The sequence below is a fragment of the Natrix helvetica genome (genome assembly GCF_964273705.1).
Source record: "Natrix helvetica genome assembly, chromosome: 1".
In the NCBI taxonomy this organism is placed as follows: Eukaryota; Metazoa; Chordata; class Lepidosauria; order Squamata; family Natricidae; genus Natrix; species Natrix helvetica.
The window spans coordinates 346,521,789-346,534,074 of NC_138548.1; the positions used below are offsets into that span (position 1 = coordinate 346,521,789).

The 12,286-nt window shown below is 49.6% G+C and overlaps 1 protein-coding gene across 3 annotated transcripts in view; it reads right to left on the bottom strand.

Moving 5' to 3' along the window:
* The window catches only part of MDC1 (mediator of DNA damage checkpoint 1), a 43,503-nt gene extending 31,571 nt beyond the window's left edge, over positions 1-11,932 (bottom strand). Inside the window, exons 1-4 of one of the 3 annotated variants that reach the window (XM_081932142.1) lie at positions 11,840-11,932; positions 11,330-11,460; positions 4,103-4,576; positions 277-373 (exon numbers count right to left, since the gene is read on the bottom strand). In XM_081932142.1, the coding sequence (XP_081788268.1) occupies positions 277-373; positions 4,103-4,576; positions 11,330-11,459 (701 nt within the window). In that variant the 5' untranslated portion in view covers position 11,460; positions 11,840-11,932. Of the gene's footprint in view, positions 1-276; positions 374-4,102; positions 4,577-11,329; positions 11,461-11,565; positions 11,581-11,761 lie in introns of those variants that run through there. The other 2 variants (XM_081932141.1, XM_081932143.1) reach the window with 2 other exon arrangements.
* Positions 11,933-12,286: the final 354 nt, after the last annotated feature.

Sequence of the window (12,286 nt, forward strand, 5' to 3'; positions counted from 1 at the left end):
CTTATCCCAGCTTCTGTCAACCTAGCAGTTCAAAAGCATGTAAAAATGCAAGTAGAAAAATAGTGACCACCATTACACCGTTCCATGTTGTCAGATAGAGCTGGCTCTTTGGCTTCGAAACAGAGATGAGCACCGCCCCCTAGAGTCGGGAACGACTAGCACATATGTGTGAGGGGAACCTTTACCTTTACTTATGACTCTTGCCGTACACTCTTTTTGAAAATGCAAATATATTCCAGGTTTTAACGCCAAGGAATTTTCTACATGATGACTTACCTTTCAGGCACCACAGTAGCTGAAAGAGAGGAGACACTGAAGGAAGCCAAACTTGCTTGTCCTTCTCCTGTGCCATTTTTGTTAAAGCAACCAGACTCTGTTGGTAAAGAAGAAAGATGGAAATAAGAACAAAACCAGCATTTAAAGCCTTTTCTATTATTTTCACTTTAAATGTGTTCAAAGCAGTGACGGTGGGGTGAAAATACAGGAAAATGTTTCACAGGGAAATTTCATCCCACATTAATTCCCTTTCTACACGCATTTCTTAAGTTTATTGGGAAAACACACATTAATTGGTCTAAACAGCATTTTCTCTGGTGAAAAAGTTAATTTAAATTAATATATATGGCTTCCCCCAAGGAGTAGTGCGGTGGCTTAGAGGTAGAGCTGTTGCCTCACAATCAGGAAACTGTGAGTTTGATATTAGATACAGGCAGATGTTTCTCTCTCTGGGCACAATGAGAATATATCTGCTGAACAAAACTCTGCATTGGCGATAGGAAGGGCATCCGGCCATTAAACACTCTGCTAGCTCCATTCAGTTGCCCAGATTCCACCCCGCAAGGGTTTTAGGGGTCGTTAAAAGATGATGATGATATGGCTGCCCATCTCTCAAATATAAGTCCTTGACTTATGACTGTAACTTGAGCTTGGAAAATACAGCCTTAAGTTGTGACAGTTGTAAAGCAGGTCATCATGTGACTGATCCACTAGTTTCCCAAATGCTAAATAATGTGACTGACCCAATTTTACAACAGAGTTTTGTAGTAGTCACACAAGCAAACACTGTGGTCATAAAGCAAACCCATTGTTCACTGTTGTTGTTTCTCCCCCCTCCCCCCCCCTGGAAACAGAAGCAAACACTGATTTTCAGCAACAACGTCATAAATTGCAGTCAAGTGACTATGTGAATATGGCTAATAGCCATAAATGTGGGTTGGTTGCTGAACCCACCAAATGTGATCACGTGGCTTCGGGAAAGGAGGGGACAACCATTGTAACTTTGGAACTGGGTCGTAAGTACCTTTACAAGAATCTACCGTGTTTCCCCGAAAATACAACCTGTCCTGAAACTAAAGCCTTGCCACATTTTTTGCGTGGGTAAAAATATAAGCCCACCCCCGAAAATAAGCCCCCTAGACAATCCACGGAGGATGGATGCCGCTCTGGGAATACGCTCTATAGTTGTGGGCTGCAGATCGTACAATCATAGAGCGTACTCCCAGAGTGGCATCCGTCCTCCATGCTTTGAAAAAAAAAACCAGGCGGTGGGCGGCGGCGGCGGCAGCGGAGGTGTCCTTCGAGCAAGCGGGGAGCGGAAAAGCCGCTGCGCAACCCCCCTCTCCAGCCATGCAGAGCCCCATTCACTCACCTAGGGGCATTCCGAAGGCACCGAGCCGCGGGAGGCGGAGGGTGGTGAACAGGTGCTCGCGTTGCTTGGTGCCTTCCGGGTACCGCTAGATCGGTCAGCGGTGCTGTACCCGGCTGGAAAGGGGGTTTGCTGGGCGGCTGCTCGCAAGCTTGGTCACCTCCTGGCTGCTGTGTTGCTGCTGTGACAACGCAACACAGCCATTCGACTCTGTGGCTGTGCCCGGCTCTTCGAGAACCCAGTGGCAAGGGAGCAGCCGCCCAGCAACCCAAAAATAATAAGCCCTCCCCTTTAATAAGCCCAAGGCCATATTTCGTGGGTCAAAAAAATATAAGACCCTGTCGTATTTTCAGGGAAACACGGTATTGTGACTTCAAACAGTTGCTAAGTGGCTGGTTATAAGTCAAGGACTACTTGTATGCTTTATATCAGCGATGACGAACCTTTTTTGGCTCGCGTGCCATAACGGGGGAGGGCAGGGGGGTTGTGTGCGAGCGTGCTGCACCCATAATACAATGTGCGACCCCCCCAGTGCGCATGCGTGCATGAGAGGCGCTCCCCCCCATTTTTTGCATGCTTTTTTCACCCCCCCCCCGGCTCCAGAGGCTTTATGGGAGCCTGGGGAGGGCAAAAACAGCCTCCCCCGCTCCCCCGGAGGCCCTCCGGAGGCTTCAGGGACCTTCAAGAGGCTTCCCTGAAGCCTCCGGAGGACTTAAACCGTCCCTACAAGCAAACCGGAAGTCCGTTCCTGAACTTACTGTTTGCCCATGGGGCCGGTTTTTTGCGCTCCGGAGCCTTCAGAGAAGCCCCGGAGGGCATCCGAGGAGGGGAGGCTCTTTTTGCCCTTTCCCGGCTCCTATAAAGCCTCTGGAGCCTGGGGAGGGCGAAAAATGGCTTTTAAAAAGGCTGAACTCAGCTGGCCAGCGCACGCATGCGCGCTGGCCAGCTGACAGGGCAACGCCTCGCGTGCCCTGACAAATGGCTCCACATACCATCTGTGGCATGCGTGCCATAGGTTTGCATCCTGGCTTTATATTTTCATTATTTTATATGTTATCAATCATGAACAGGAGTGAAATAGAGAAGACACGAAGTCCAGGACATTCCCCGCCCTCCCAGGAAACCCAACTCAATTTTCAAATGTAATTCACAAAGATTAAGAACTTCTTATGTTTTTCCTAAAGGCAGGAATCACAAAATGAACGCCTGGACTCTCACAAAGATGATTTACGAGTCAATCGTACATTCAGGGTTTGGGGGTTTTTCTTTTGCTCTCCAAAGAATCAAAGCATATCTTCGCATGCAAAGACTTGGTTATTTTAGTTGAGGAATTTAACACAGGTAGCCCTCGACTGACGACCACAATTGAGCCCAACATTTCTGCTGCTAAGCGAGGCAGTTCAGTGGCTTTTGCCATTTTATGAACTTTCTTGCCAGAGTTAAGTACATAAATCACTGCAGTTGTTAAGTTAGTCATTAAGTGATTCAGGCTCCCCATTGACTTTGCTGGTCAGAAGGCCACAAAAGGGGGGATCACATGGACCCCACCGCCACCCTGAGATGCTACAAGTGTCAAAAATACGAACCAATTGTCAAGCACCCGAATGTAAATTATGTGACCATGGGGATGCTGCCATGGTCATAAGTGTGGAGAAAGGTCACAGGTCACTGTTTTCAGTGCCATTGTAACTTCAACCAGTCATTAGAGTCCTAGTGGACAGCCATTTAAATATGAGCAAGCAGTGTGCAGCAGCTGCCAAAAAAGCCAACACAGTCCTAGGCTACATAAACAGAGGGATAGAATCAAGATCATGTGAAGTGTTAATACCACTTTATAATGCCTTGGTAAGGCCACACTTGGAATACTGCATTCAGTTTTGGTCGCCACGATGTAGAAAAGATGTGGAGACTCTAGAAAGAGTGCAGAGAAGAGCAACAAAGATGATTAGGGGACTGGAGACTAAAACATATGAAGAACGGTTGCAGGAACTGGGTATGTTTAGCTTAAGAGAAAGAAGGACTAGGGGAGACATGATAGCACTCTTCCAATATCTCAGGGGTTGCCACAAAGAAGAGGGAGTCAAACTATTCTCCAAGGCACCTGAGGGTAGAACAAGAAGCAATGGGTGGAAACTAATCAAGGAGAGAAACAACTTAGAACTGAGGAGAAATTTCCTGACAATTAGAACAATTAATCAGTGGAACAGCTTGCCTCCAGAAGTTGTGAATGCCCCAACACTGGAAGTCTTTAAGAAGATGTTGGATAGCCATCTGTCTGAAACGGTATAGGGTTTCCTGCCTAGGCAGGGGGTTGGACTAGAAGACCTCCAAGGTCCCTTCCAACTCTGCTATTGCATTGTATTGTATTAAACGAAGAGTTGTGAATCAAGGAATGCCTGTAATACAGGTCCTGCAGCTGGCAGAGCAAAGACCCCACTCTGAGCACAGATTCCTTACCATCTTTTGATGCGTGGTGCAGGTAGCTTCCTGTCCCATTGATCACTTCCTCCTCTTCTTCTTCCTTGTCAGAATCCTGGACCAAAACCTGTCCAAACCCTATTTTCCTGCCCGGCGCAGGCGTTTCCTCAATGACCAGCGCACTGGCCTCCACTCTCCCCTGGGTCGGTGGCACCGCCAAGGAGTCGTCGTGGGAGTCATAATCAGCCTCCGGGACCAGGATGAAGTACTGGCATCCCACGTCCCCAAAGAGCAAGGTGTCCCCATCCTGGAGGCTGTACCGGACCTGTGGGATCAAGTTCATCCGCTGGCGCCGAGTCCGGTTCAAGCTGCCCTGATCATACAAAAGGTGGGGGCCGTGGGAGGAGGGCACCTCGATCACCGCGTGCGTTTTGGAAACGGAGTTGGCAGGCAAGCAGACGTGACAGCTTTCCAAGCGGCCAATGGTGTTCTCGCCAGGGTAGATCCAGAAATCTAGGAAGAGAAAATATTATATGGAGAAAATCTTTCTTTACTTCCATGCAGAGGTGTCAAACAAAAAAATTCAAGACGACAGCCACAACCATGGGACCAAAGGCCCCCCCTTTTAAAACTGCATCACAATGAACACAGACAGGGGGCGGGGCTCTGATTGGGTGGTGGCCGCCATCTTGACTTTATAGATTTCCCTCCATGCCGATATTCCTACATTCATGATTGCCCCAGAAACCTAGTTTTACTGAAGCAAATGGTTAAATCAAGCGAATAATCCAGGCAAAATCAATGATATCCAAAAGGAATAGATATATAAGTCATATATGAGAGGGAAGGTTTGCATGTGTGTGTCTGCACGCTATTTGAATAGGATATTCAAATAGAACAACATATACATAAAAGCAATCATGGGAATATAAAGTCATTAAAATTAAAAATACATACACACACAGGCAGAACAACAAATATCAAAGAACATAAAGTCATTAAAACTGAATAGATGTGTGTGTGTATATAAACACACACACATATTCAATTTTAATGACTTTTTTATATTCTTTGATATTTGCTGTTCTATTTGAATATCTAAATCAAATATTATATTCAGTACCATGTGAGTATACCATACAGACACTTTTGTGGGGGAAGGATGGCTATATAAACGTGATTACTGTATTTTCCGGCATATAAGATGACTTTTTAACCCCAAAAAATTACTTCAAAAATCGGGGGTCGTCTTATACACTGGGTATAAAAGCCATACCAAAAAAAAAAAAAAAAAAAAACCATCAACTGGTATATAAAAAAATAAAAGAACGATATTGACATTGATTAAAAGCATGTTCATTTGAATGAGGTTGTTTGGGGGGGGAACTGGCCGCCCTTCTCAGCTCACCATTCGCTCCTCCTCCGCTCCGACCCTGCCATCCCGCCTCACACCTTAGGGACCCAAGCACTGCCTTCCCGCCTGGCTGGGCTGTTGCGCTGCTGCTAGCAGGCGGAGGAGCCAATGGGCTGGCTGCTGGTGCCTGCTCAGAGAGCTCTGCTGCTGCTGGTCCCCCTCGTGCTTTGCCACCCCCGTCCTCTTTGCGGGAGCCCAGTAGGGAAAATGGGGCGCTCGTGGCCCGAAGAGGGGCACAGTAGAAGGGGGACCGCCCCTGGAAAGCATAGGACTTGGATGTTTTCCTTCTCCCCCCGGTTTGGCCCTTTCTCACTCACTATTGAGGCTTGAAAGGGACCTGGCCAAGGCGACGCCAGAGCCTCGGTTGCTTCATGCGGGATTGCGCTGCAGCTCCATCCGCAGAGCGTTTGTGTATGTGTATGTATGTATGTGTAGCTCTTGCGCTGAAATTCCAACATAGGCAGACACATGCGTGCGCCCCCGCACAGCCCGCTGCCTTAATCACGTTAATTTAGTAGTCGGGTCTCCTGTGTTGTGCGACGTTGGTGTCTGTGGCGGGCCTGACTTTGCGTTAAAAGTTTGGTGACTGAAATAATAAGGCAAGGAGAGCTGGGCTAGGGATTAAAAAGGAACAAGCTGAACTTTCTCCTATAGTGGAATTCCATAGATAATCAAAACAGCCTTTCCTGATCTGCTTTTGGGACCTGCGTGTCACAATACAGCTGGAAGATACAGGTCGGCTTCCACTTACAACACTTCCTTTAGTGACCATTCAAACTTACATCCTCACTGGGAAAAAATGACTTCTGACCATTTTTTCAGAGTTACAACCTTTGTAGCATCCCACATGGTCAGGGAATCAAAATTCAGATGCTTGGCAACTGGTTCAAACTTATGATGGTTGCTGCATCCCAAGGTCATATGATCAATGTTTGCAACCTTTTGACAACCTTTTGACTCCAGAAAGAGGCGGAGGATTAGGGGAGCTTAAAAAAAAAAAGCCAGCATAGCGCTTCATATTCTGTTTTTCAGGCGTCTAGGAGACAGAATCCGGTCTAGTAGCTTGGGAAGCCCTATAATACAGGCAATGCTCGTAGCCTTGGCGGTTTGTGGGCCGTTCACTTCTCCTTGAGCGAGGAAACCCTCTGTTTGGCGGGAGCGGGAGGGGGCGTATCCACATCCTGGCGTTTCCTTGGGCTCCATGCCTTTTTCCTCCGCCAGCTGAGGCGGTGGGGAGTTGCTGGGCAGGGAAGATGCTTCTCTCTCCGGAGCGCTGGGAAAAGCCCTCTAGGTACAAAAGGTGGCCCGGAGCCACCTTTGCTTTCAAAGCAGCAATGTAGGTCTCGGATATTCGGTCTGAATTGGACTGAAACCTGTCCCGTCCCCCCCACCTCACCCCTGTCGCCAGAAGAAGCCAACCTGACTCATCTGGGGTCCAGTTTGTGGAAGGGGAGTATTAGCAGGAAAAACCACCTGGTTCAGTAAGGCGCTGGAAATAGAATGGAGGCTGAATGATTATTTGGTGTGCCTCGGAAGAGGGCTAGTCTTATACGGCGAGTATAGCCCAAACCCTCTATTTTAATAGGAAAAGTAGGGGTTCGTCTTATACACCCAGTCGCCTTATACGCCGGAAAATACAGTAATAAATAAATACATATTCAAATTTTCCCCCATTCCCAATTTAGGCTCTGGAAATCTTACCAGGCTTTTATCAAGGCAGGTTTGCTCAATTGCTTAGTTACGAAGTAAAAGAATGATTATCCTTGCAACCTCACGAAAGGCCAACTATGTATAAATGTGGGCTGGCTTGATCTAAGTCAGCGGTTCTCAAATAGTGGGGCGCGCCCCCCTGGGGGGGCGCGAGGCTCTGTAAAGGGGGGCGCGAAGGCTCCCTTTCCATCTGGGTGCAACGGCGGCGAAGGCGTGGGCGAGGCATAATATATCCCGCCTGGAAGTGGCAGCACTTCGGACTGGATTTTCATTGGAGCCGCGGGCTGGAGCTGTGCAAGAAGCCTGCTCGGGCGGGGGTGTGAGGGAGGGAAGCATGGGACCGCCCGTCTTCGCCACCGCGTAGCTCGCCTCCCCGCCAGCAGCTCCACTGCCAGCATTCCATCTGGAAGCGGAAGCGCAACAGCCGCTGTTGGGGAAGGGACAAAGGGGCGGCGGTCGCCCGATCTTGCCACCGCCACCCCTTCGCCCCTGGTAACGGCGACTGTTGTGCTGCTGCTTCCAACTGGGATGCTGGAGGAGCTGCTGGCAGGGAGGGAGGGAAGAAGGGCAGAAGGGAGGTGGAAGGAAGGAAAGAAAAGCAGACACGCCGGAGGGAAAGAGGAAAGAAGGCAAGCAGGCAGGAAGGAGGCAGAAGGAAGGAGGGAAGGAGGGAACTGGAAGGGAGGCAGGGAAGGAGGGAGGGAGAAAGGAAGGATAGGAGGATAGGGAAAGAGGAAAGAAGGCAGGCAGGCAGAAGGGAGGGAGGTGCAAGGAAGGAAGGAAGCATAGATAAGCAGGAGGGAAAGAAGGCAGGCAGGCAGGAGGAAAGAGGAAGGAGGGAACTGGAAGGGAGGCAGGGAAGGAGGGAGGGAGAAAGGAAGGATAGGAGGATAGGGAAAGAGGAAAGAAGGCAGGCAGGCAGAAGGGAGGGAGGTGCAAGGAAGGAAGGAAGCATAGATAAGCAGGAGGGAAAGAAGGCAGGCAGGCAGGAGGAAAGAGGAAGGAGGGAACTGGAAGGGAGGCAGGGAAGGACGGAGGGAGAAAGGAAGGATAGGAGGATAGGGAAAGAGGAAAGAAGGCAGGCAGGCAGAAGGGAGGGAGGTGCAAGGAAGGAAGGAAGCATAGATAAGCAGGAGGGAAAGAAGGCAGGCAGGCAGGAGGAAAGAGGAAGGAGGGAACTGGAAGGGAGGCAGGGAAGGAGGGAGGGAGAAAGGAAGGATAGGAGGATAGGGAAAGAGGAAAGAAGGCAGGCAGGCAGAAGGGAGGGAGGTGCAAGGAAGGAAGGAAGCATAGATAAGCAGGAGGGAAAGAAGGCAGGCAGGCAGGAGGAAAGAGGAAGGAGGGAACTGGAAGGGAGGCAGGGAAGGAGGGAGGGAGAAAGGAAGGATAGGAGGATAGGGAAAGAGGAAAGAAGGCAGGCAGGCAGAAGGGAGGGAGGTGCAAGGAAGGAAGGAAGCATAGATAAGCAGGAGGGAAAGAAGGCAGGCAGGCAGGAGGAAAGAGGAAGGAGGGAACTGGAAGGGAGGCAGGGAAGGAGGGAGGGAGAAAGGAAGGATAGGAGGATAGGGAAAGAGGAAAGAAGGCAGGCAGGCAGAAGGGAGGGAGGTGCAAGGAAGGAAGAAAGCATAGATAAGCAGGAGGGAAAGAAGGCAGGCAGGCAGGGGGAAAGAGGAAGGAGGGAACTGGAAGGGAGGCAGGAAGGAAGGGAAGGAGGAAGGGAGGGTGGAAGGAAGGATAGACAAGTAAGAGGGAAAGAGGAAAGAAAGCATGTGACTACGGTGGGAGACGAGGAAAGACCGGTGTGCTATGTTATGCAGAGGTGTACTTATAACAATTTTATAGACAAATGATACTATTTACAGTCGCGCGGGGGGGGGGGCGCGAAATGTTTTCTTCTTCCTAGGGGGGGCATGACAGAAAATAATTGAGAAGCACTGATCTAAGTCAAGGATGCTAAAAGAGAAGTTAGGGAACCAGGAGTTTTAATCTTGATTTGGACACAGAAGCCAAGCCTCTCCCCCCACCCCTTTGATGCAGCTCAACCCCGGTGAAGGCGTGCGCCCTGTAGGAGCTCCCGGGCAGGAACAGTCGCTGAAAAACGCCCGCATGGGAGGCCGGCTGGACTGGCCTGCTGGGAAGCCCATCAGTCTTCTGGAACCTCTCCTTCCGCCGCGCGGGGAACCTGAGCCGCTCCTTCCCTTTGGGCCGGCTTCTTGCCAGCCTCTCCGCGGAAGGCTCCTCGGCGACCCCTGTGAAAAGGTCATTCGACCCCCAAAGGGGTCGCGACCCACAGGTTGAGAACCGCTGTCTTAGAGGCAAAGCACTTTGAGGAATCAAGCATTTAAGAAATACACTGAAATCTGTAAACTCTTATCTACAAATCCTTTCAAGAAAGCAAGCAAGCTCAAAGCCAGGAGCAAAGATCCCTAATCCCTCATCAATTCTTATCACATGCTAATTAGTCAACACCTAGGGAAGAACAGGCTCCAGAGAAACAAGACCAATCAAAGAAGAAACACATGAGGTTGAAATGACGGAACTTTGGTGCTCTCCGTTTCTTTGCACACATTTCATTACCCGGAACTAGCGGCTGCCTCAAACAACGTCCCATCTCAAAAACAGTCAAGCAAGAAATAATACCCTATCACAGACGGCAGGGCAAGCTTCTATATGAAAACAGCCTACAACTCCTCCTCCATACCTTGATGAAGCTATGCAGCCTGGTAATGAGACATCTGCAGGAAGTGAAGCAAGCATAGAGACAACCAAGAACCCGTTAGTATCCAAAATAGCAACAAGCAAGCATGTTACACGCCGACATTGTAACATAGCTTATTACAGACCATGGCTTAGGAAGGGAGCGCAAACTCTACAGCAGTGATGGCTAACCTTTCGGTTGTTGCATGCTAGTAGGCCTCCCTGCAACCTCCTGGGAGCAAAAAAGGGCCGCGGGGGTGTGTGACGTGGCCCCCTGCGTTCCCCGCATGCACGTGTGACCCCTCGCTCCCTCGCATGTACATGCATTTCCTACATGCCCCCCCATGCATGCATGCGCGGCAGAGACCTAAAAATCAGCTGGCCGGCGGGAGGCACACGCACATGCGCAGTGGAGCTGACCTGGGTGAAGGTTTGTATGCCCACAGAGAGAGTTCTGCATGCCACACCTGCCATAGATTCATCATCATGGCTCTCCAGCAAAATGCACTTTCATATCAGTAAATATGAATCTAGAGTGATCAATCAGAATAGACTTGGAAGGGAACTTGGAGGTCATCCAGCTCAACCCCCCTACTCAAGCAGGAGGCCCTATACCATTTCAGACAAGGGTCCAGTCTTTTCTTAAAAACCTCCAATGTTGGAGTACCCACAACTTCTGAAGGCAAACAGTTCAACCTGTTAATTGCCCTCACTGTTAGGAAGCTTCTCCTTAATTCCAGGTTGCTTCTCTCCTTGATTAGTTTCCATCCAGTGTTTCTCGTCTTGCCTTCTGGAGTGGCTTTGGAGCAGGGGTCGCCAATGTTTCAGATCTCAGGGACCACTAAATTCATAATTTTAAATCCCACGGTCCACTAATATAAATTTTTAACAAAGATAAATAGCTTTTAGTTAAAGGTTCCCCTCGCATATATGTGCTAGTCGTTCCAGACTCTAGGGGGCGGTGCTCATCTCTATTTCAAGACAAAGAGACAGCGCTATCTGAAGACGTCTCCGTGGTCATGTGGCCGGCATGACTAAACGCCAAAGGAGCACGGAACACTGTTACCTTCCCACCGAAGATATTTCCTATTTTTATACTTGCATTTTTTACATGCTTTCGAACTGCTAGATTAGCAGAAGCTGGGACAAGTAACGGGAGCTCACTCCGTTACGCGGCACTAGGGGTTCGAACCAACCAACTGCCAACCTTTCTGATCAACAAGCTCAGCATCTTAGCCCCTGAGCCACCGCATCCCTAAAAATAGTATTTAGTGCAATATAAATAAGGCAAATAATTTTTCTGCGGACCATCAAAATTTTCCCGCAGACCGCCAGTTGGTGACCACTGCTTTGGAGAACCTGGGACTTGTAGTTCCACAAATCCTGAAGCCAGCAGGTCACTTGTAGCTCTAAGGAGAAGCAGAGGCAGCTCCAGAAGCGCTTACCTTTCTCAGGGCCGTACTTGCTGCTCAGCAGATGCAGGCGCCCCACCGGCTTCGGGGTCTCCCTTGCAGCATCAGACCCATCCGTGGAGTCGCCTTCTCCATCCCACTCCAACAACTGAGTTTGTTCCATCCTGCAATTGAAAGAAAAAAAGGACTTTATTCTCTCCTACAGAGGGGAAACCTGCCCCGCTCCGGTTTATTGCATCCGAATCCTCGTTTTCCCTTCCTTGCATTACTCCTTTTCCCCAATCTTGGCGATGCCCACAATTCCTGGTTTCCCCCCCACCTTATATGGGAGCCAACTTTTTTTTTTAAGGGCGGCATGGCCCTTTAAGCCTTAAAGCCGCAGCAGCCCTTTTCCGATTAAACTCCGAGGAAGCCGGGGAAAGGAGTCCTAAGCTAAAAGCCGAAAAGGAGATGGGGGAAAATTACCTTCCTTGCATACACACGCCCTTCTCCGGGCACCCTAAAAGCGAAGGACGACGATCGCTCTTTCTGAGCGCGCCATACCTCTCTGGGCAGGAAGAGTTTCCATTCGTCCACTCCGCTGCCGTTTAAAAGCCTTCCTTCTCTTGATTGGACCATTCGAGTCCTGGAAGACGGGAGAGTAAACGGTCCCCGCTTGTCCCAAGAACCAATAAAAGACCCAGGGGGAAAGACCATAGAGAGGGGAAGCGCCAGGCTAGAGAGTATTATCATCACCCACCCACCCCGGAGGACAATCATAGAGTTGCTTTTCAAGTCTCGCCTCCCTTATCTGAGTTTTCTACCCTCTGTTTTTGCTCCGCAAAGCGGAAGTCGGTGCAGTTCATAGGAAATAATATTGTTTAATATTGCGCGAAATGCAGCGATCTACGGCAAGGCTTCGACTGCCACTCTAGAAAGTAAAAATGCCAGATCTGGGCTCAAAAATCCGAACGACCGGTGGGTGGCAGCAGAGATGCTAAGTGTCCCTGG